Source organism: Anthonomus grandis, chromosome 18, assembly GCF_022605725.1.
Source record: "Anthonomus grandis grandis chromosome 18, icAntGran1.3, whole genome shotgun sequence".
NCBI lineage: Eukaryota > Metazoa > Arthropoda > Insecta > Coleoptera > Curculionidae > Anthonomus > Anthonomus grandis.
In genome coordinates this window covers 9,016,775-9,042,628 of record NC_065563.1, presented here as the reverse complement: position 1 = coordinate 9,042,628, position 25,854 = coordinate 9,016,775, and the positions used below count along the sequence as shown (strand labels likewise).

The 25,854-nt window shown below is 37.9% G+C and overlaps 2 protein-coding genes across 4 annotated transcripts in view; one reads left to right on the top strand and one right to left on the bottom strand.

Annotated features, from left to right (window-relative positions):
• Positions 1-16,532, top strand: part of LOC126746998 (E3 ubiquitin-protein ligase RBBP6-like) — a 141,474-nt gene extending 124,942 nt beyond the window's left edge. For all 3 annotated transcript variants that reach the window (XM_050455465.1, XM_050455466.1, XM_050455464.1), the window contains one exon: positions 14,444-16,532. In XM_050455465.1, the coding sequence (XP_050311422.1) occupies positions 14,444-16,346 (1,903 nt within the window). In that variant the 3' untranslated portion in view covers positions 16,347-16,532. The remainder of the gene's footprint in view (positions 1-14,443) is intronic.
• LOC126747000 (putative odorant receptor 85d) overlaps positions 1-20,185 on the bottom strand; it is a 77,362-nt gene extending 57,177 nt beyond the window's left edge. The window contains exon 1 of the mRNA XM_050455467.1: positions 19,657-20,185. Coding sequence (XP_050311424.1) covers positions 19,657-19,728 — 72 coding nt within the window. The 5' untranslated portion in view covers positions 19,729-20,185. The remainder of the gene's footprint in view (positions 1-19,656) is intronic.
• Positions 20,186-25,854: the final 5,669 nt, after the last annotated feature.

Here is a 25,854-nt window from a genome sequence, read left to right as displayed (position 1 = left end):
TACCAAGATTTACTGATGGATGTTTTCGCAGAACGTGCTGTCTCAAATTTGTAATGGAAGTTTTGTGTGAAATTAATTGATTACAAAAATTACATTTTGCCATATCATTTTCTTTAGGTCTAAAAAAAGTTCCAAATAATTGATGATTTTCTTTTGGAGTTCATTTCCGCTGGGTCTCCTGAATAACATAATTTTAAAAAAAAACTTTTTAAGAGAAGATTATATAAGCTAACGGTCCCTTATACTACCTTTAGCCAATCAACAACAAGAAGACTTCATCCATTTTTTCCAAGAGACCAAACAAATATTTATGACAACAGACAAAAACACAAAGTCACGGTCTCACAACATTTGTTAAATGCTACACGTGTTTCGCTCTAGGGTAAAGTCGGGTGAGATGGCCATCGTTTTCAATGGTAGGCGCCTGTTAATTTTTGGTGAAGGATATGTCTTACGATTATTTTTTTTATTATTATTAGTATAGAAAAAAGCTACATGTGGCCATCTCTCCCTGTTTGATGGGGACAGTTGGCCAATGCAGTGAGGGAGAGACGGCCACCGTCTAAAAAAGAAGATAAAATGGAAAACATCTGAAATTAACACATTAATAAACAAGATAGTCATTAGCAAGTATTTTGCTTCTTTTAAAACGCAGATTGACCACAATTTTTATATAATGAGAGCAATTTTCATGAAACCACTTTTGGCATATTATGCACTGCAACCAATCTTCCTTTTTTCGGGTGTTGTTGTAGCTTTCTCCGCATCCCGCATCATCCACTTCGGAAAGGGTATCGCTTTCCTCTTCATACTGAATTTCTATGTCCTCCTCATCATCAGAGCTAGGTGAAGGTGAGCGTTTTCTCTTTTAAACATTCGTCTTTCCTCGAATTTTCTTTTTTGTGGGGTCGTTGAGTTTTTTTTTTTTTTTGTGGATCGCTCTCTCACAGTTGCAATATGTTCAGGAGAGGTTAAAAGGGTAGCAACCTTCTTTGCTCGTTTTTTTGCAGAAACAACTAGTTTGGGTGTGGGATTAATCTGATCAAGAAGTTTCCCAGGTGTCAAATCTGGAAGAGTTGTTCCTTCCACTGGAGTTGTACATCGAGGAGCTTCTGATGTGTCAGCACGGCTACTGGATGGCACTGCATCAACCATCATATTGATTGGGCATCTAACTTCTTGTGTTTCTTCCGCCTTATTTTCTTGAGAAATGGAATGTTGACTGTTTGTTACTTGTGTGAGTGTTTCCTGGCGTCCTGTGGTTTCGCTGTTTATTATTCGATCAGAAACTGTGTATGCATAATCCGGTATGGAATCGGGGTTAAATGGAAATATGCCAGTGGCTCTGAAGCCGGACATTGCCATTTCCAGCGGTCGCTGACTTTCCCCAGCTTTTCATTAGAACTTCCCCAAATTGAAGACGCTCTAATTTCCTTCCCGGGTGACTGTGCATCCATTCTCTACAAGCTTGATAGTAGAATGACTTCAAAGACTTAAAAAAAGCTCTGTCGAGAGGTTGCGAATAATGAGTGGTATGCGGTGGTAGGCACAACAAAACGACATTATTTGCCTCAGCTGTTTCTAGAAGTTCAACACAGGAACAATGAGATGCATGCCCATCAAGAATTAGTAATGTCTTCTCCTCTTCACCTTTACGAGGCAAGAAGTGGTTTTTGAACCAATTCAAAAAAATTTTAGCAGTAACATAGGCTGATTTTTGAGACATGACAATATGTGAGCCAGGCGACATTGAATCGGTCCACTCACTCTTCAAATTCTTGCCTTTAAATATGCAGACTGGTGGCAGAAAAACACCCTCTGCATTACAGCATGCGATGCACGAGGTTGTCTCACCCTTTTCCCCCGATGTTACTGTAACAACATCCTTTGCTCCTTTTTCGGCTAAAACATGGCCAGGTCGATTATTAAGTTGCAGGCCTGTTTCATCAACGTTATAGATGCACCGAGGTTTCTCGAAAAGATTATTTTCTTCCAGTATTTCTTGAAATAATTTCCTACATCTAAACGGTTCGTGCCCTCACCTCGCCCTAGGGATACACCTTCTGCCTTGCGAATGGACAAATCGGGGTGTGTTCTTAAAAAAGACCTAAACCAATCAGAACCGGCAGCTCCCTTTGCTTTATTGAACTTACGATTGATCTGTAGACTCTCCGCGAAATCGTACGCAAGTTTTCGTACATCGAGTGCCGTCATTGGAAAACCATATTTTTGCGCTTTTTTAATATGTTGAACCAATTTGTTTTCATTTGCCTCACCCAACGTGCTATCCGGTCCCATTTTATCAGTTGTGGACACATTATTTTTTATTTTCCTTTCAAGGGTTTTTCTAGGAATTCCATAGTTTTTTGAAGCGCCATTGACAGAACAACCATTTCTGACATCTTTAATTGCCCGTCTGAGATTTTCTTCAGTATAATTTCCACGATTTCAGTTTTTCCTTTTATAGTTCGTTGGCATTTTTCCGCAGCAAACACTGGAAACGAGGTCAAACTGCATCTATAGTCATCTATCCCTACTGTTAGGTGGCCATCACTCCCGAATGCTAGGGAGAGATGGCCAAGGTGATAATCAAAAACCCCTGCACATTAATACAGTTTTTTTGTGGTTAGGATTATCTAATGAACATTCTACTCACCTAATATGTTGAATTCGGCGGTAATTTTTCGCCCATACATTCACAGTAGAAGGTAACACAGATATATCATAAAATTTCACCGGGACGTGATATTGTTTTTATTATTACGGCGGTCAAATTCGACCTCGAGGTGAACATATACACACTGGCTGTGCTGATGCCACAGCATAAAGAAACCAGCAGTCGCACTCCGCTCGAAAATGTAAGCGAACTAATAGCATCCTTAGCCATGCCGCAGCCATGTTCTCCGGATGCCGAGCTCACTGTTTATCGAACTGTGTTCATAGATGTATCGCCTAGTTCAGCGCCGTACTTAGTGACTATTTTGATAGCGTTTTTACAAAGCGTAGCGTTTTTTATAAAAACTTTTGTGATTTTGATTAAAATTAGTCAAAGAATGGTCTCTTAAATTTATGGTACTTACCTAATTAACTTCCTGCACGTATTCTTCTATATCGCCGTTGTTAGATGTAGAAATGCGATGTTTATTTTTGTTTAAATATTTTGTTAATGTATGAACTTTATTAATATTAAAAAATAAATATTTGTACTATGTAGGTATTTTTATTTTACAAGATAATAATATCTAAAAAAATGTTTAAGTCCGGCTCTAGCCAAGGCAAAAGCCGCGTGGACCGTAGCGAGTGTCAGCGGCATCCCTACTATAAGCAAATATGTCGCGCCTGCGTTAGTACACATGCACCGAACTCGCTTATTCAAGCCAATGTATTTTTATTGAAGTGCGACTGCTGGTTTCTTTATGCTGTGCTGATGCATAAATGATTATTGGCTGAGAGGGCTGGCAGCGCCATCGAATGGCGCGTTCTTCAAGTTTTAACCGTTGGCCATCTCACCCGACTTTACCCTACTTAGAGCATTAACAGGCCTTTGAAACACATATTGTTGTGAGACTGTGACTTTGTGTTTTTGTCTGTTTGTCATAAATTTAACCAATCAAATCGTTGCATGCAACAAACAAAAGTCGCTAAAGGCAGTTTAAGTTTAAGAGACCATCAGAAACGAATAGAGTGTTCGTAAGGTGTTATTATTTTTATAAAATTAGCTCCAAATTACCCTGTATATTATTGATTGTCTGAGAATTATAAGAGCTTGTAATAACTTTTAATTTGAAACAACTTTTCTTAATATATACGTTTTCGAGAGAAAAGAAACTCTAGTCTTAACAAATTTCAGTAAATCATCTAAAAACCGTATCAAACGATTTTATTTATTTTTTCAACATATTCGTTTAAGACTATAAGCAGGAGCAATTCCCAGAATATCAGAATTTAGCCCCAAATTTTTCGTCATTTTTACCTTACGAACACTCTATCCGTGGACACACTGTATAAGAAATATATATTAAGTACTTACCTAAATCGTTTTCTAAGCCAAAAAAGTAATATAAATAATAAGACTGTTAATCAAAATATTTGTTAACTGACTTAACAAACACTAACAACTTTAAAAAACACTTATTAAAACAAAACTGTATCGAAATTAAAAAAAAGCGCAATTAGAGTCCAGGAATCGCCAACAAAAAAGCTGAATGCGAAATCAAGAAACAGTAAAAGTAAAACAACACAATGCCAGGATTGCCAGGGATTTCCCAGACGGCTTACAAATCTCGCTAGTTTGGTGGCCGGTAGTACACCTGTAGACCAGCACCAGCCAATCAATTATGGGAATTTTCGCCCTGAGGCCCTGATACACATTAACTCAAATTATTTTATTTAAGTTAATTACAAAAAAATATAATTTATATATATGTATATATATATATATATATATAATTTTAAGAAATAGGTATACATAATTTATTATTGTAATAACTCCATAGCAGTCACAGCGGAAGCAATGCCATATTTTTAACGTATTTCGCGGGCTACACCGCTTTAAAATGCTCGATAGCTTATTTTCCCATGCTTATTTTTAAACTGCTTATACGAAGCAGCTTTTCAAAAAAAAGCAGTTTTGCCCATCTCTACACGACCGCGCGACGGAAAGATAGCACGCTTCTCAGAAAAGAGAGGGGGACAACGTGGTCGTTCCGATTTTGGAAAACCGGGACGCATATTCATACGGGACGTACCTTAGCGCAGCTTCGGAAATTGCCGAGAGAGATGTTATATCGGACATGTGTGATCGCAAACATTTTTGCGATCACATTCGTGCGATATAATGAGTGTAAAAAGGAGTTAATTTTTAAATTTTTGGTGGTTATGATAAGTGCGATTTGCAATAAATAACAAAGATACAAACAGCATTTGAAAATTAATTTTTGATTCAACGTAGGTTTAAAAAAAATAATGAATTAAAAAATTATTCAAATATTGGAGTTATAAACTGTATTTATTGAAATTCTTATTATTACATATAGGTATCTATTTTACAAATATTAAAACAAGGCTTCATGCTATTTAATAATCTTATTATCACCTAAGGATACATTGCTTTCCACACATTTTGTGAGTGAATGTGGAGCTTTGGTTTTTTTTTTATTAGTAAGACATCCTACAGGTCGTCCTGCTTGAAGTTTTCTTCTTCCCGTGGCGTGAGCTTTCCTTCTTGAAACGGATGTTGGCTGGATTCCTATTTTTATTCCTTTTCGACACGTTTTGTTTGATATAAGTCGTCGTGGTTTGACACTTTGCGATTTAAATATATTAAATAAGCCAGTCATCAGTGAAGAGCTGGAATTAATATTTTTTGAATAAGATTTAACACATGACATAACGGCTGGAGTAAAACCAACTGGGTCATCTTTTAGGGCTGCTTTCACATCGTCATCAAATTTTTTGATAAAGGCATTCCATTCTTCCAAGTTTTTGTTGCTGGAATTATTAAAATCTTGTCTATCAAAAGATACTGAAGGAGAAGATATGACGTTTGTATTTGTAACATTGTCGTCTACTTCAATCGAGATGTCATTGTAGTGTTTTGACTTTACTGCATTTTTACTTTCTGTTAGATGTAGCGGGTTTAATTTGAGTTCTGACAATAACCCTTCAGGTGGTGGAGCTGTTCCAGTTGCGATTTCGTAAAATATAGCTTTATTTTTTGATGTAAGGGTATTAGACACTTCTTCAGTATTAAAAAGTTTTATAATAGATATCTGGTGCTTGCAGATTTTGCCATTTGTACCTATTGGACAAGTACAAATCCCAATATTCATGTCGACAAAGTAGTTTATTTCTAAATTTGTGCTACTTATTACTTTAAATCGTTTATCCCGTATTTCAGAAATGTTATCAGCGGAAATAGGTTTATTATTTAATATCAACTTATCTAAGGTAATTTTCCTTGCCTTGCCAAACAGAAGATCCAATATTCGTTGCTTGTAATATCCTTCAAATGCAGTTACGATAAAATCTGTTAATTGCGATAAGTTGGTTCGTTCTGATGGTATGTCTTTAAACAACCGGAACATGACTTCTATCGAATTTTTAGTATCAAATCCTCGTGTCAGATAACTTTGTCTAAAAAATAAACACCAGCATTCTATATTTTGATCTATTTTTTGTTTAATATATTTTTTAAACTGAGCATATTTACATTCAGCATAAAATTTTTCAGTGTTATATTCCAACAAATCCCTTGTTTTAGATACTAGAATTCTCCTAAATAGCTGGTAATGTTGCTGTCTATCTTCCTTATTTATATTATTCTTGGAGATGTTCAGCCATTTCCAGACAGCTTTCAGCACATGAAATGTACACAAGATAAATTTGGAACTGGGCCAGTATCTCTCGAGTACCTTCCGTTCTACCAAGTCATCGTCAGTCACGATTACTTTTGGATTAATTTTACTTGGAAAAATTTCTAATAAATTTTTAACTGCTGCATCAAATATTTCTTCTTTTTGTGATGTTGAAATTACACACCCAACAGGTATACCCCCAGCCGCCGATTGAGTTGCAAAGAAATACAATTTGTGGTTTTGCACGTCACAGTTACTAGTGGCGTCTACGAAAAGAATTTCTAATCAACAAGCTTGATGCTCTTTTCATAATCGGGGTGCATAATTATACAGCGTAGTGTTCTCCAATATGTGCTATTTTAAATGATACGTCTTTACTATTCATTAAATTCTCCTCTAGTTTTAAAAACATCTCAGGACCTGACCGTTCTCCATAACTGTTTTTAAAATGTGACTTCCATAAATTTGAAAAATCGGTTTTATTTGGGTAAGTAGTGTCGATCGGATGACATGCTGTCGTATCGATTCCCAAGTTCTTCCATTTTTGTTAAAGAAAAACTATGATATGCCGAAGCAACTGAATGGCCCTTTTGAAAGTATTCAATTATTTTTTGTTTCACTTCAACACATAGTGGTCGCTTGGTTAAAGCAGCGGCTGTTGATAGTGTGGTTGTGGTTATTCTTGAATGATATTATGCAGGGCCATTCACTAGCTAGATCATCTGGTATTTGGGCCCTTGATTTATTCTTAGGCACATGAGCTATAGTAATTATCATCTCAGCTGGACAATCAACGTTTCTAGAGGAATGTTTTTTATTTCTGGGAGTTTTAAGATTGTGAATTATGGTTTTAAAATGGCAATGATAAATTCGTTTAAATATATGTTTCCGTGCTTTTTATGGTAAGTTGTGGATAGTTCTGGTAATAGCCCATGTTACTTTTGTATATTCCATCAGATCTTTGACCCATTTCTGAAATTAACAAAAGAGTGCTCTTTGTTTTTGTAATAAAACTATAAGAAAATAATAACAATAATTGTCTCGAACATCTCCGGACATTATCCCATGTTTTAAATTTATTTTTTATTCAGTATTTAACTCACTCTGTATCTCTTATTGTTATCGAGATATAACTTGAAAGGCATCGAAATTATTAGGAGCTGTATAAATTTTATATAAAAATAAAACTTTTCCTCCGATTGATACTAAATGTTAGTGGTATAAGTTATTGGAGTCATACATTCATTGCTTAAGCAACAAATTAGTTCATTTACTGCCTAGACATTAAATGTGTGTACAGGGTTATTCACTATAAATAGACACCCCCTTATCTTTTTTTGACAAATTCGGGCAAAATATTTATTATAAAAGTTGTAGGAAATAATACATAGTTTTTACTGTATGTATTTTCTTTTATACAGGGTGTCCCAAAAAACCGGAAAAAAGACGATTTCCACTTTCCTCTCTTAGTTTATTCTGTGATGCTAATTTGCCATTCGACCGGAACTAGACTTCCGATAGAAATGGATAATAGCATGACAGAACCAGAAATTAGCATCACAGAATAGATAAGTAAAAAGTAAGTTAGAAAAACAGAAACCGTTTTTCTCTAGGACGCACCATTTGGATTTTACAGCATTTCAAAGTTTAAAAAAAATCAAATTTCAAATGCCTAGATCTCCAAAGCAAATGAAAAACAGGACATAGTAATGATAAAAAAAGTAGTTGAATTTAACAGGGAATACAAAAATGTAATAATTAATATACAGGGTGTTCCACTTTGAAAATATGCCATCACGGTCTTTTGGAACACCCTGTAAAAGAAACTACGTATGTACATGCAAAAAAACTACGTATTATTTCCTACAGCTTTTATATTGAATTTTTTTTCCGAAATTGTCAAATAAAAAATAAGATAAGAGGGATGTCCATTTATAGTGAATAACCCTGTACCTACATATAACATCAAATTATATTTTAGTGACACATTTAGTACCATTTGGAAAAAAAAATTATTTTGAAGTTTCAGACTTTTAAGAAAAATTGTATTCATTTATTATTTCATTATAAGATACCTCAATAGTTACCAATACTTGGAGAAGCGTCTCACGAGTAAAAAAAACACTTTTAATGCCTTAGCCTCTACTTCGGTCTTCGTTTCACCGCGGCATTCAATTCGTGATTTTTTTGCCTTGTTCAACAAATTAATTTCACATTGCCCACAAAATTCTTACTTTTTCTTTCAAACGTCAGTGCCAACACCTTAAATCCACGTAATACTGACAACATTCCCACTAAAAGCCTATTCGATATATTTTTGTGTTATTTTGTTTTTAACTAGTTTTGTATCTCGACCACTGATCCAAGTTCATTTTAAATACAGATTGCAGAATATGCTCAATACTTTTAAAAACAACAAAGTCGATGAATCTGTAAGCTTCTAAAACCTAACCTTAAACTTTTAGGTTACAACTTTCTTTTATTTATTTTACTATGTACTTATCACAAATGCTTATTTACAAATCTACCTCGATTTGGGTTTCTGTGCTAAATTTAGTTCGAACACAACCATCTTCTCGATTATAATAGTCTACACTTCCTGGCAAATCCATTGTAGGAAAATATACCAAAATTCTTCAATTCTGTTGCTTCGTGGAATTAACCAAACAAATACAATAATCGAATAATCATTTATATATCGGACGTGTGGTCGCGCATTTTTTTTTGCAATATCGGTCGTCCGATATAAAAGTGATATTCGTTTTTCCGATTTTATCCGAAGTTGCGCTAAGGTACGTCCGATATGAATATGCCACCGGGACAATAATGACATTTCCAATATCGGAACTCTGGGAAAAAAACGGGTTAAATTAACCATGTCGAGTGGCTAAGACAATTTCAAAATATCTCAAATTTTGTAATTTGCAGTCTCTAAATTGGAAAGATAAAAAATCACTTATAGGAAGTTGTCCCTTTAAATGTTTAAAAGATTATTATGATATTTAGACAGAAAGAGAAACTGTTAAAAGATTATCAAATATCGGAGTTTTGAGTTTTCGAATTTGAATCAAAATTTCAAGTTAATTTAAATTCATAAATTTATTAAATTGCAAAATAGAATTGCTTAATACTTTGATATTTTCAATTTATCCAAATTTGAGAGAATTTAAAATAATATAAAAAATCAACATTTTCTGAGTACTCATTACTTATTAAAAATGGGATATTTCTTAATTTTTCCAACTTAGTATTTCAGAGTTTCGGTACATTTAAGGCTTAAAAATTTTCACAGTTTGAAAGTTTCTGAAGGTCAGAATCGAGCTACGAGTGTTAATAGTGTGAGGAAAGTCTGCTAATATGGGGTACTTTTTTTAAAAACACTGTTATAAAAAAACGAAGTTAATTTTAAACATTACTTCCATATTTTACGATTCATTTTACACTGTTTAAGAAATTTGATAAAAAGAAAGATGTTAAAAATTAAATGCAGAAGAAAACATGCAAAAAAAGTTGCACCACCCCATATTAGGAGCCATGGTATCCTAATATGGGGACATCAAGTTCGTAATATGGGGTACCCAATTTAATATGTAGAAACTAAAAATAACCAAAATATGTTTGTTTTTTTTTTGTATAAAAGTATTATTTATTAAAAAAAAACTAAAAAAATAATACTTATTATTTATTAAAGTAAATACCTAAAAGTTACAAGCAACCAAAAAGACAAAATAAATCTATTTTGTAACGCAAAAGTCGCAAATACAGTGGCTTCTTTCACAACCAGCACACTCAACGTGAGCCCACTTGAAGCAGGCTTGGCACTTCACCCATTCCTCGCCTCTAATGAAAATCTTGAGAATCTTCAGAAAATGGACTTTCGCAAAACATACAAATAGCATCTTCCTCAAACTTTTCTACCTCGTCATCTGAATCTTGATATTTCGGTTTAGTCGCCGAGTCTGAAGAACAGCAGGATACCGATTTCCCATTTTTTCATTTTTGTTTAGCCACTGACAATTTATTTATTTTCTGTTGGTTTGGTTTTAAATAACCAATTTTTCTTTTAATGTCCGAAGTTGAAGGTAATTTCCTTTTTTCCATGCTGCTTTCCAATTCTTCTTTGTAGGGCGTGCTAGTTATAACCGCAGCTTTACCACTTCTTGTACTCTTTTTTTTAATAATATGTTTTGAAGTAGTTGGAACAGGCATTAAATTTGCAGGAGTAACCTGTTTCAAAGCAGTAGTCTGTCTCTCTGGGGTAATCCGTCTTTCAGGGCTTTTTTCTTTTGGCTCGTTGTTATCTAATTCATCCTTTATTGTTTCTGCTTCTACTAGTTCTTCACCGGACATATCCTGCACTCCTGCCACAAAGTCATGTTCTTTAAATATGTTTCTGTCAGGGGGGAACATTCCAGTTTTTCTAAAGCCGTTGATGGCCGTGTCCATGGTGGTCGCTTTTATGTAGGATTTCCCAAAAAGTTCTCCTATCTGATGAGCCTGTTACTACACGTCCGGGATTCAACCTTAGCCAGTTTGTAATTTCCTGTGTGTAGTACGTTTTAAACGGAGACATAAAAGCAACGTCCAATGGTTGCATCCGATGAGTTGAATGTGGTGGAAGGCATATTATGTGAATATAATTTTCTCGCGCCACAGTTATGACCTCCACATTTTTTGTGTGGGAATAATGGCCGTCAAGTATTAAAACCACTGGATCATCAGAGCTAGGCTTTGTCAGATTAATAAAATGGCAAAGCCATTCCACAAATATTGGATCCAGCCAGATATATGGCACGCATATTTTGATCCTGGAGGAGTGCCATTCATAAGCTCCATTTTTATGTTTTTTCGTGGGAAAATTATGAAGGACGGTATGTATACTCCTGTTGCACTAAAACACATAACTGTGGTTAACAAAGACCCATGCTCAGCGGAGGTAATAGCACCGATTTGCTTGTGTTGCACTATGGTGAGGCCAGTTTCATCGCAGTTAAAAATTCTGGCTGGATTATGATTTATTTTTTCAAGAAGTGGCTCATACAAATCAAAAAAATGCTGCAACATTTTCTCTAGTGAAGGATTTAATTCGTGCATGTGATATTCCTTGAGGAGTTTGTAATGATAATTCTTTGTGCCTTGACAGAAAGCTGGCAAACCATTTCTTCCCAGCAGATTTTTTGGCTATATTGTTATGTACCCAGTTTTGACAAGTTTAAGCCCAATAAGCTTTCAAGGGCTTAAAAAATGTGCGATCAAGCGGTTGGAGCCAATGAGTGGTGTGGCTGGGCAAACAAAACAGGATCACGGCATTCGCTACAGCAAAATCTAAGAGTTCGACATTGGAACAGTGCGAGGAATGTCCATCCATAATTAATAGAACCTTACCGCGGAATAAAAAAGTCTTTAAACCATTGAAAGAAAATTTCAGATGTGACATAAGCTGACTTTTCGCCCATAACAACCTTGCCGCCAGGCAGGTGGTAGGCCATCTTCGAATTCCCGTTTTGTATTTTTGCCCTTAAATATGCAGCAGGGTGGGAAAAAAGTTCCTTCTGCGTTTACACAGGTTATAACGAAAATAATTTCTCATTTTTCAGCGCTTGTGATACAATTTACCATTTTAGCGTCTTTTGTTACCACAACTTTGCCTGATGGATTGTTATTCAATTGCAATCCTGTTTCATCGAGATTAAAAATCTTTTTTGGGGTATTCAATAAATTATTTTCTCTAAGAACGTTTCCCAGTAATTCAAAATATTGTGTACATTCTTGTTTTGTCATGCCCTTGGCCCTGGCAGTAGACATACAGGGTGGCCCAGAAAGTTGTTAATTTTATAAAATTAAATAAAAAAAACCCGTTGATCAATTGTAACAAATTTATTTTTAAAATTTACAGAAAACTTGGGAAATTTATGTCTTAAAAATTACGTTGTCCAGGTGTGCCCCATTTCTTTCCTGGCACTCCTCAAGCCGAGCCCTAAAATTTCCAATAACGCGTTGGCAAGTTTCTAGAGTTATCGCTTCAATTTCTTGCTGGATATTGGCCTTTAGACCAATCAGGGTGGCGGGTCGGTTGCTGTACACCTTACTCTTAAGGTATCCCCACAAAAAATCCCAGGGAGTCAGGTCCGGGCTTCGGGCCCGAATGAATGTCCCCTCTTCGGGAGATTAATTTATTGGGAAAAAGCGCCTGAACGACAGGCAAAGACAGGTTGGAGGTGGCACCGTCCTGCTGAAACCAAGTGTTTCGATTGTATCCCTCAAATTCCTGAAGGGCGAATTTACGGTAATTGCGTTGCCTCGAGCGTCTTCGAAAAACTGGGACCGATTATTCCTGATCCCGACATTGCAGCCCAAACCGTGACCTTTGGGCTATGTAGCACACCAGTAGCGACAATTTTGGGTGTTCACATGGCCATTTAGGTGAAAATGAGCCTCATCGGAGAAAAAAATGTTGTTGAATCGCTGAAATCGATTCATTATTTCGTTGGCGAACAAAAGTCTTGCAGGAGGATCATTTTCCTTTAATTCCTACACTAATTGAATTTTGTAAGGATGCATGTTTAAATCTTTGTGAAGAATTCGCAGCACCGACGATCTGGAGACATTCAATGAGATACAATAAGAACTCTCATTGTCCTTGGCCGACCCAAATTTCGTTTATTTAACGTCGAACCGCGGTGTCGTTAAACTTACGTACCCATTTTACGATCAGCTGTGGGTTTGGGCACTGGTTAATGTCATGCAAATCAAAATGTGCCCGATATCTAGGGCGCACAATGGTGGCCGAATTGTTGTTACGGAAATACTTTCGTACACAAAACGAGCGTTGCTCTCCCGTATAGCGCTCCATGGTGACTAAATTTCCCTGAACCAAGCTATCGATTGAGCACGCGCGCACGATTCTAGCCCCCCTACCAAATTTTATACGAAGCGTCAAAAAATGAACAACTTTCTGAACCACCCGTTACCTTGAGCCTTACGAACGGCCAGTACAGGGTGTCTTCTCATAAAGGCTAGAAACCAGTCTTGTCCTGCCATTTTCCGTTCAGTATTGAATTTATGTGGAATATTTTGTTGGACCACAAAAGAATAAGCAAGCTTTCTTATATCATGAGCAGTTAAAGCAAAGCCGTGAAATGCCACGTTTTGTATATATTTGGCTAAACTTGCTTCTTGTTCCATAGTAAGTGAGCCTTTGCGACCTAATGCCATCTTATCCAAATTACCGGAACGCATTCTTCTCATTAAGGTTCTAACTGGAACATTATAAGTACGACTTATTTCCCGAACCGACCCTTTGCCTGCACGAATATCACTTAGTGCATTTCGAAGATCTACTTCTGACCATTGGGCCCTTCTATTTTTCCGAATATAAGAACGTGGCATTGTATTTAAGTCCTTCAAGATCACTTTCTATCTGATCACATATTTTCCGTATTTAGAGCCTGGCAATTAACTTTTCTACGGTCAAGACCATTTTCTGGAGTAAAAACTTGTGGCCAGATGCTGGAAATGCCCAATTATTATATTTTTAGGCCATAAACTGGAATTGAGGGTATTGGTTTTATACTGCGAGTTTACTGGTACCTGATAAGCCAGTCGAGTAACTGTTACTCCTGGTTTCCTCATTCCAATTTGTTCACGCTTAGTTATTAGCTTATCCTTAGTTGATTCTATGATACGGTTGACAACATAAAAAAAAACTCGAAGCCTTAGTGTATTAGATTAGAGTATTTTCTAAAATTAATATTTACGGAAAGTGACGTAATATCCAACAAAATTGGTAACTAATTAAAAAACGGCGGCAAAATGATGAAACGTCCTAAAATCCTCTAGAATCCCTATAAATCTCCCATTTAAAATTCTTCACTAGTTTATTAAAAAAAAACTGAATAAATTACAATAGCCTTCGGTAAACCCCAGAAGGACGTCTTGCACCACCTCCGAGACGCTCCAGAGGCCTCCCCAGGACCCTCTTTAGGTACTGTTTACTAAAAAAAAAACATCGTCTAATATTTTTCTTTTCAAACCAGATTCGCATAACAAAAAAACCACCGCTCTAACATAATTTTCTTTTTAATCAGGTTCCCAACACAAATCCACCACATCCAACCGCAAACGAACTACACGAAAATCTCCGTGGGGGCGGTCGAACAGCCGCCCGTGCCCGGCTTAGAAAGCGAACTGCCGCCCCCGCCCAACGAGTTCGAAAAGAGACGAACTCCCGAGCGGTCCAAAGAGAAGGAGCGAGACAGACGCACTCCCGCCAAAGAGCGAAAGAGAACGGAGGGGCGAGTGCGGTCGCGTACCCGCACCCCCGAGCGGAAACGCGAGGAGGCGTCGGGGGGAACGCCCGAGAGACCCCGGAAGAGGCGGAACTCCGAGGACGAGAAAAAGAAGCACTCCGAAGACGAGAAGAGAAAGAGCAAAGATAAGAAGAAGCATAAAGAGAAAAGGGATGAAAAGCGCAAGAAAAAAGATAAAAGAGAGAGGCACCATAAGGGAAAAGATAAGAGCAAAAAGGAGGAGTTTAAGCAGGTGATTCCGAAACGCGAGGGGGACGGTGAGGAGTCCGAGGAGATGCGCAAGAAGATTGAGGAGCGTAAGAAGAAACGCGAGGAGGAGGAGCAGCGCAGGGTGCAAGAGGAGCGCAAAAAAGAGGAGCGACGCCTGAGGTTTATAGAAGACGAGAAGAAGAAGCGAGAGGAGGAGGCTCGCAAGGAAGAAGCGAAGAAGAAAGCCATCGAAGAGGCGAGACGGCTGTTAGAAGAAGAGGAGCGCCAAAAGGCCTTGGACGCAGAGGAGCGCAAAAAGCAAGAGGAGCTAGACTTCGAAAAACACTTCCAAGAACAACTGAAACATGAGGAAGAACTTTTACCGAGCCTCTATGATGAGGTGATCCCCCAGGAAGAACACGCCAAAGAAATCTCAGAGATTTACCATCCGGAAGATGGCGCTGACCCCGATAAACCTCTCGACCCCAACGTCCTCGAGCTCCACTCCGACCTTAAACTAGACGAGAGCGACATCTTGGCCCCGCTACCGGAAAAATCCAAATGGGAAGAAGACGAGGAGGGTCAACTGCAGCAGAGCCCAGTGGACCCCAAAGAACCCCAATTAAAATCAAACAAAGTCTCCAACGAGGTGCTGAAAAGGGCGGAGAATGTGATTTTCGCACGCGCCATCAGCTCCATCAAACCCTTAGAGGCGAAAAAGGGGGCGGAAGAGAAAAAGGAGCCGCCCCAAGAACCGAAGCCGCGCATCTCGGTGAAACAGCGTTTGGGTAAAAAAGTCGATGACCCCGATCCGAGTGTGATTCTACTGGACAGACGCACCCCTTCGCCGTTTAACAGACGAAGAATCGAAGTGGACGAGTCGAGACGCAGAGAGAGAAGAAACGCGGAAAAACACAAGAGCCAGAGCGAGAAAAGTGAGAAGAAGAAGAGCGGTCGGGACGGCGGTAAACACGAGGAGAAGAGCAAAGAGAAGCGCAAAAGAGCCCAAACACCCGCGAGCGACAGTGACGAGCCGAAGAAGAGACGCAAAGACAAAAAAGAGAAACCCAAAAAGGACAAACCGAAGAAACACGAGGAGGAGGAGGAGGAAGAAGACCACAAGAAACCGGAAACGGAAAAACCGAAAACGATCGACAAAAGAAAGCCGACTTTGGACGAGGCGAACTTTGAACCAGACTATGACCTCGAACTGCACGACGATGAAACGAGCGAGATCGATAAGGAAACCGGCGGAAGCAAGAGAGAGACGAAAAAATCGGTGACAGAAGAGGACAGCAGCAGTTCCGAGTCGTCTAGTTCCAGTTCGGAAGAGGAGCGCAGACGAAGGAAACGGAAGGCGCGCAAGAAGAAGAAGAAGAGAGAGAGTAGCAGCAGCGAATCGGAGTCGAGTAGCGAGTCGAGTGACTCGGACCGCAAGAGGAAGAAACATAAGAAGACGAAGAAGAAGAAGAAGAGGGCAAGGCACAAGTGACGTTAGAGAGTGAGTCATGTATATAGCTTTAATAAGTGAACGTAATTGATTTAATATTGTGTTTTTTTTTGGGCAATTTTTGACTTTGTTATTATAAGTGTTGTACATAGGGCTATTCATTAGTATGCGCGCATATAACTTTATATGTATAAATGGGCAAGTAAATAAATGTAGTAACAATTTAAATTTGTTGTTTGGTTTTTATCTAACCCGAGTCGCACCTTAAAATAAAAAAAAACTTTTTTGGAAAGAATGGTGAACAGATCAAGATTGTTTTTTGCTAAATTTTACCAACTTAAGCTCTAGTTAATTCAGTTTTTACCTCACATTTACCCTAATCTATCGAGATTATACTAATTTTAGGTATTTTTTTCCGAATTATATTATGGTAAGTCAATTTTTGCCTTACACTCACCTTATAATATAGAAACTTTTCTGAAACTCACCAAATCAAACTCAATTTCGGCTATTTTTTTCTGACTTACATGTTAGTTAAGCCACCCTCAAAAACTTTAAATACTTTTAATTATTATTAAATTTAATAAATTTGTACTTACATGAGTCATGGCTGGAAAAGTTTTAAATGCATGGGAGAAACTGTACAGTCCCTCCAAGTAAAGTTTTTAATTATAGGGGGAAAGTTTCGAAGCGCAAGCATGATTTTTTAAAATGATTTAAATTGCGTCTCAGGATATACAGAGCAAGTCAAAAAATGGTTAACCGATTAATGTCCAAGGGGTCGTTAATGACCCAGCAAGTAAAAATTAATCTAATGTGTGTTTCAATTAAGGCCCTCCTCACATGGGGAGACTGAACAGAAACCGTAGTAGCCTAGATACTTAAGCCGAATTTACACGTATCAAGTAGCTTGAGGAAGTTACTAAAGCAAGTAACTAAAAAATTATGTATTTCTATTTAGTTGTGTCTACACACATTTTAGTAATTTGGTTTAGTTCTCGTTTTTAAATATGGCGGCAACAGATATTCGTGCCTCTGTGAAGAAATGTGTTTTGGATATATGTGGTGAAATATCAGATATAATTACAGGTCAACCAAATAGTCGTGTGTATATTGTGCGAAAACCGTGCATTTAACGGACAAAGTCCAAGGGATCAAAAATTATGCAAATAAAACGGGAATTTAAAAATATTTTTTAATATAAGAAAAACCAGTGGCGTAACCATTTCTCTTTATAAAAGTATTCAGCGGAAAACCCGCACACACGCCACTGGAGAATATAAAAATGTTAAAAGTATGTTGGTAAATGGCTCTGGATACACAGACCCTGCATACCAATCTTTGGACAAATATCTACAGGGGTATTTAAGTTATCGAAAAAAAAATCATTTTTTTATTAAAACTTTACCACCGTGTAGCTCCAAATCTAAAAGGTTTAGGACCTATGTTTATAGGAACTTTTTTGCGAATTTTTGTCCAAAGAACACGTTCCTGAATTTTCTCGCAATATATAAAAAACACCCTGCATATGCTATTAATTCAAATTTAAAGCCTTAACTAATCAAATTCTGTAACTTAGAAGGATTTAGATCACTTCTTTAGGTCATAAACACAAATTTCCACACGTAAATTAGGAATATCAAATATGTAAATACGGATTAATTCATACGAACCTGATTTAACCGTCAACTTGTTGCTACTTATTCAACCTCCGTTCTCTCTGATCCGATTATAAGTTCGAAGAGCAATAACTTAGAATCTTCACTTTTTAATCATACTAAATTATTACGAATCCTAATTCTTACAGAGATGTTAAAAGGATAATTTTTAATTTATTAGTTTTCTTGGTCAAAATTGGACCTTGTTTGACTACCAACTTGTTACTGCGAAATCGAATTTTGTATTTAAAATCGATATATGAAAAAATTACTAGGAGCATGTAAGAAAATAACTAGGGGATCCTAGAACAACTTTGAATAGACTCGAAGTCAACTATCGACAAATGCATGGCTGAGTAATTTTGTTCCTAACTAAAATATCGTTCGTGGACTTAATTACGTGCCTTTTTAAGTTTTTCGCGCACTAATTAAAGTAAACTAATGAATTCTCGGTGCAAAGTTGATCTTATTGATATGCAGACCGACCCAGATGGAGACTACAAATTTATCTGGAACTATCAAGACCATTTGATTAAGTTTTGTGTTCTACGCCCAATGAAAATTAGAAACTGCCAGAAACCTAATAGAAATTTTTTGTTTATTTGGAGCTCCGTCAATACTTCATTCTGATAATGGCCGTGAATTTTCCAATCAGGTCATTAATAATTTAAAATGCCAGTGGCCACATTTGAAAATCGTTCATGGAAAACCGCGCCACTCACATCAGAGTCAAGGTTCTGTGGAACGGTGTAACAGAGATGTGAGAGATGCTCTTATATGTTGGATGTCTGATGAAAATACAAAACACTAGGTCGATGGACTGTATTTCGTCCAGTCAAAAAAAAATAGAAGCTACCACAGTGCAATTAAGTGATCTCCATACGAGGCTATGTTTGATTGCGCTCAGAGAAATGGTTTAGAGGATACTGACTTGCCCCAAGATTTAGTTGCTTCTTTGGGAACTGAAGACGATCTCGAAAAACTGTTAAACGAAAGCAACGAACTTCAAAATACTATAGGATCTATAGATGAAACCAAAACAGTTTAAGATGACGTGCAAGTTTCTATAATTCATAGGGAAAATATGGCAAATAGTAAAGTGCAAGTTCTTATAGTCAACAAGGATAATATGGATGATACCGAAGTGCAACTGTCTATTTTCGATTTAAAAAATATGGCGGATAGTGAAGTGCAGGATGTTATTTAAGAGAGAGAAAAAGGAGAAGAAGAAACTTCTAAAGTTAATATAGCCATTAAAAACACGAGAAACGAAAATGAACTTTCGTTATGTACTGTGTGTCAAAAGCCTAACACCATCGTGGAAAATTGCTCAAAGTGCAAAGGAAAAATTTATGCTGCCTGCAGCATTTTAAAAGTTAACAACGAATTGGAATCAGAGTTTCAATGTTTTCTTTGCCAACGTTCCTGCGATATAATTACGAATCGTGAAAACGCTAAAAGAGGTTCGAAAGTACAAGCCAATTTAATGCTCGCACAATCAAATAAAAAATTTAAACCAGCCTCAGTAGGTGACAATGTCCTTGTACGCATACCAGACTTAATCGTCGCAGATTAGCACCACGAAATGTAATGGCAGTTGACTTGGCTGTAGTATGTGCTCTTAAAAAGTTCAGAGTGTATTTCATAGGAATTCAATTTAAAATCGTGACAAATTGTAATTCATTACGTCATACCTTATTAAAGCGTGATTTGGTGCCTCGAATAGCCAGATCGTGGTTATCAATCCAAGAGTATGATTTTAACATCGAGTATCGCTCGCATTAATCGAATATAATTCAAAAATTGACATACTCTGTCATAATGAACAACGCCTGTCTGATGCAGAGATACAAAACAAAGGTAAGAACACAAAGTCACGGTCTCATTAAATCCATATAATTTGTTCAAAGCTACACGTGTTTCGCTCCTATCGGAGACTTTGTGTTGTTACCTTTGTTTCGTTTTTGTTTGGTCTCATAGAGAAAAATGGATGATACGTTTCCATTTGATGCAGAGATACGTTTTACACATATTCGTGTCTTTATTCTTAAACCCACGATTTGCAGAACAAGAAAAGCAGTAAAATTTTTGCAGCTGCTTGAATGCAACTTCCTAAAGCCTTGCTGCTTTTCATAGAACAATGAATTGACTTCAAAACACCCATTAATCTGTGCCTTAATCAATGATTCAAAGATATTTCCAAATATAAACGATAAATATAATAAAATTTAGGGCGATAATTTTCAACAATCTACTTACTACTAATGATGGGATAACTCAGATTAAAAATCATTCATAATTCGATTATGAAAATAATCGGTATCATCCAATTATAGAAAAATAATTCGATTACTTTGAACGAGTGATGGAAAAATTAAAAGATGAAATATAATCGTCATACTTCTCGTTCTCGATCATTCATAAGTCGGTAGTCAGCGTTTGGGTTTTCGGTTCGGATTTTCTTATTGGTCCATTGGGCTTTATCATGCGAGTAAGGAATAAAGCGGCCGAAGCCAGATTTTCAACTGCGTTGCCATTTCTTTTTATTTTCATATTTTTAATAAATAATAGTAATAGATATTATTTATTTTACTAAGATGGCTCATGTCGATGCCTTAAGCAGAGATCTTCCAGAAGCTACCCAAAATATACTTGAAATGTTACTTGTAAATGTCGAAGAAGATGACTGGATACTGGCAGCACAAATGCAAGATCCCAAATGCAAAGAACTTTGTTGTATCGCGCCCTAGTAAGCTACCCGCTTAAAAGGCCACGTGGGTTCGTTCGCAAATAAGTTGTATTGCAAGAAGGGAAAATAAAACAGTTATTTTTCCGGACTACAAGAAAACCGTTTAATGAATTGAAATAAAGCTTAGAAAATTTCGACACTTAAATCTATACCGTACTCAAATTACAAATTACAAAAATCACGTTCACGTTAAAGGTTAAAAAACTGACCGAAACAGTGGTTATCCCGGCGAACTCTTATTTTACTCTAATCTTAATTATTCCTGGCGGCGATCGACGATCAACCGTAACCCAAAGCTAAACAAAAAATATAAACATAAACGCCGCTATAACAGGGCGACGATTGTATTACTGATAGGCACTAAAGACACAACAATATCAAAAGGAGATAAACTTAATAGTTGATATATATAATGCTGCGTTGTCCCATATTTTAAGCAATAATACATACATAATTACGGGAATTCCTAACATTCTCCCACCTGAGACACGAAATTAAACATAAATAAGTGTCTCAAACATAACTAGAACTAGACCTAAACAGTAACAACTCTAAAAGGCTAACTCTAAAACACCATTAAAACTAGACCCGATTACAAAAACCTCTTAGGCACATTGACGGTACGTCCACTGCGCGTCACAACACTTTGACTCACTTCTTCGGGTGCTCTGCTTTTTAACACTCCCGCATCCCGCACTTTGGTCACATGCAGCTTCAGCTTCTTCTGAAAGATCTTGCAAACAGCTTTTGCCACCCTCTACGCAGTCTACGGGCATAACCGGGTCACCCTCTGGCTCCATTATGGATTCGTCAGGCACACACTCCAGTGCATAGAGACGTTGCACAGGACGCAACACTTGGACCTCGAGCAGTCCTCAATCGCACCAAGCGCGTCTCGCCATCTCGAGCAGACAGTAGCTCCGTCACCAAACCCAAAGGCCAGTCCATTTTTTTGTCATTGTCGTTGCCGATAATGACTACATCACCCAACATTATCTTCTGTTTAGAACCTTGCCTAAACAAGCACAGCTGGCCTAGGTACTCTGCACGAAATCGTTGACGTAAGTCCCTCCGAACTTTCTGCAAATATATCACTCTCTTACGAGAGTGACTGACTATCCAGAGCCTCACAGTCAGGGACGCCACCTTCCTGAATCTCACGCAAGAACATCATAGGAGTCAATGGCACTAACTCCTCTGGCTCACTTGACATATAAGTGAGAGGACGCGAATTTATCACCGATTCGCAATCACACAGTACTGTAACCAACTCTTCATATACCAGAGCTGCACGCCCCAGAACCTTTCGAAGAAGTTGCTTCAAAGAACCTATTAGTCGCTCCCAAAAACCACCCCACCAACTCGCGGTAGGAGGGTTGAAACGCCACTTTATCCGTTCCGCACTACTAAATTTCGCGATTGCGTCCCAATTCAAAGCTTAAAACGCGTTGTCCGTCCCGTCAAAGTTCGTTACGTTGTCGCTGAACATAGTTTTAGGTCTTCCGCGCCTCGTTATGAACCGTCTTAGCGAATGCAAAAAGTTCGTTACCGATAACGACGTACAAAGTTCTAAGTGCACGGCCCGACATACGGCACTCTTGCTTGCATCACAAAATATGTGCATCTGTATGTCCTCAGTCTCACCTGGACCTGCCAGTACCCACCTGGGTATTGAAATGTCCAATAAAAGGTATACCTCCTTCAACCAAGCCTTAAAAAGATTTTCAGCTTCCTGATCTACTGCCGCATTCCAAGTCAACTTCTTCTCCCATATCTGCTGCAATAATAATTTGGGAATAAGGGTGGCAGGACAAGTAAAACCTATCGGATCAAAAATCTTTTGTGCCAGGGATAGCATAATACGCTTGGTTATGGGCTGGTCCAAATGTTCATCAACACGTTTTAAACATGTCTCACTAGAAGCTTTTATAAAGAACAGAGAGAAGGTTTTTGTCATGCGAAGAGTCTCCCCTGTTGCAATTCTCTAAAACTCCCGACAGATGGTAGTCCAAAGTCGCTGCCAGTAAGAATGGGCTGCTATTGACTCCAAAAACAACTCGCTTATGTCGATACACCACCTCGTTTCCCTCTAAATCAGTCCACAAAAATCTAAGAAAATCTCTATCCGTAGGATGGACACTGATTTGAAGAAACGCCTTGCGAATGTCTGCGATGATCCCAATTCTACTCTGACGAAACCTTATTAAAATATCTGGAATTAACTCTATCAAATTCGGACCTTTTTCTAGGCAGCAATTCAACGAGGGACATTCCTTTTCTTTTGCAGAGGCATCAAAAACTGGCCGGATCTTAGTAGTACTTCCTTCCTTAAGTACAGGGCGGTGAGGTAAATAATGCACACAACTATTGCCTCTTTCTTCCAGAGGAACTTTCTCAATTATGCCCTCTTGTTCCCACTCCTGAAAAATGGCTTCATAGGAACTAAAAAGTTTCATACTATCCAGCCTTTTCCTAGTACTCTGCAGCCTTTTTTTTAGATATACTTAAATTGGAGGGCAGCGATAGATGGCCTTCTATCCAAGGCAACCTAATTTCATATCGGTTCTCCGAGTCCACTCTCACTGTCTCTAGAAAAAAACTCTTTTGCAGCTTCATTCAATTGATTCAACGACTTGGTCTCAGAAGGATCCTTAATGCCTAGTACATCCAGCTGCCACAGCTGCGTAAGGGAAGCATCATTAAAAAACAAGGAAACGGCTGTCAAACAACTGTCACTACCAGTCTTAATTAGAGGAATTCTACCCATAAGAGTCCATCCTAATAGTGTCTCCACTGCCACCAATCCACTGGACAGAAGCTTCCTTTGGCCTGTGTAAAGTTTCCCAGCCACATCTGCTCCAATCAAAATTTCAATAGGTCCTGGGTCTCCTAAGTCACACAAACTGATTTCCAGCCCTTTCAACTCTTCTATCTATGGTCCATAGAATACAGGAGAAACGTCAGCACAAATCATAGGTTGGGAGAAAGCCTCTATGACACAACTATATTTCCCATAACTCAGTTTTACATCGTAACAGTCATGTTTCATCACAGACATAGCACCTCCAAACAAGCAATGTTTAATATCGAGTTGACGCTTCAAAGTGTAGCCGTCGATTTACAGATGTAGGTATTCTAGGAACCAGTGTCGATCAGCGCACGTATCCATTGAGAACCGTTGATACCACTAATCTTCACCCTTAAAGTCTGTAGATTAGACGAAACTGAATTTGAACCTCCTTCTTCTTTAATTTGCTTGCTTCCACGTGACTCCGGACACGTCAAGGCAATATGACTCTTACCACATAACACACATTTCAGTCGAGCCTTACACCGTCGGCCCTGATGTCCTATTTTTAAGCAACGAAAGCAAGCCCTTTTTAGAGTTAAAATTTCCTTTCATTTTTCAAGGGAATAACTTTGGGCCTTAAAACAATTGGCACTGTCATGAGTTTTGTCACAAAATAGACATTGTAACATAGCATTAGTTCTTGACTCGTGATTAATTAAGCCAGCTGCAGAAGGAACTGTATGATGCTTGGTTAATCTACCTTGCCTACCTACTACCCCTGAATCCCTTGAACTAATACTACAAAGACCAAAACCCTCTGTGGCCAAACTGATCCGCTGTTCCCCTTCAACTTCACCCTTTAAAAACAACATTAAATTGTTGAGCCGAATCTCAGACGTGGAAGCGACATTCGTTGTAGAGTCCTCCCCTCCTTGGTCCAATTCCCTTAAGCTACCAGACACTGAAGCCCTTTCTGTGGAATTTGCTACTGCCAATGGGGACCTCTGCCACACTCTGAGAAGTTCCTCAGGTAAACAGGATTCAATAAGTGGAAATAACATCGATGCACACCCCTCTGAAGCCACCCCCAATGTCTCAAGAGCACGTAGCTGAGTAGATATACCGTCATATAAGAGAGAAAGGTCAGTTTTACCAGTGAAAATAGCGTTATTTATGATTAGCTTCAAAAGTTCCCTAACATAAATTTCTATTTGCAAATCTTCCCTACCAAAACGCTCCTTAAGACATTCAATAATAGCGTGATAATTTTTGCCAATAGTAGGAAAACTTTCCACACACTGCCTAGCCTTACTATTTGGCACCGTAGCTTGCAACAAATATTCCACTTTATCATTGAGGTCTATACTGGGGTCGTCATGCACTTTGCTAAATTGGGCCCAAAAAGGCAGCCACTCTCTAGTATTATCATCAAAAGTTCTAAATTGAATAAAATAAGAACAGGTAACTTAAAAGTTCGCTTACCCTCTATCCTGCTGGCTGACGCTGAAGAATTTCGCTCCTCTATACCCTCACCTACACTCAACTTCTTGGCAAGGTACTCATTAACTCGAATTTCTAACAACACATACCTTTTTCTGTATTCCTCTTGTGACTCCAGCTCTTTTATTAAATCCTTTTCTTGAAACGTGTCGTCCTCAAGTAAAAGGGCATATATTTCTTCGTCCACGACCTTTAAGGAATCAGATTTTGCAGTCAATAACTCAAACAGGGCCTTAATCTCTATAATATTGCCTTGACTGTTGAGTAACTGCTCCAATTCATTACTATTTCTTGTGAACATCGACCGCGACGCCTTCCTATTTTTCTTAAACTGCTCCATAACAATAATTTAAGAAAAAAATAGGCGAAAAATAACCGCTTAACTGGGTCCGTCCAAACCTGTTCAAAACACGCACGACCACGTAAAAGTTTGACGGAAAGTTCACTTAAAAACAGTAATAAAAATCACCAGTCCGCTTACGCACGTTTTCCGATTTAAAAAACAACTCTGAGGCGGCAAAAACGGCGGGGAACGACTGAATCGGGAACCTACTAACGCACGAAAGTACACAAATAAAATTCGGTAATTTTAAACGGCATCAAAAAGTACGAATCCTTTTAAAAACTAAGCGATTTCAACCCAAAACTAACGGCAACTTATTGCAGTCCTGTCACGGTCGCCACTATGTTGTATCGCGCCCTAGTAAGCTACCCGCTTAAAAGGCCACGTCGGTTCGTTCGCAAATAAGTTGATTTGCAAGAAGGGAAAATAAAACAGTTATTTTTCCGGACTACAAGAAAACCGTTCAATGAATTGAAATAAAGCTTAGAAAATTTCGACACTTAAATCTA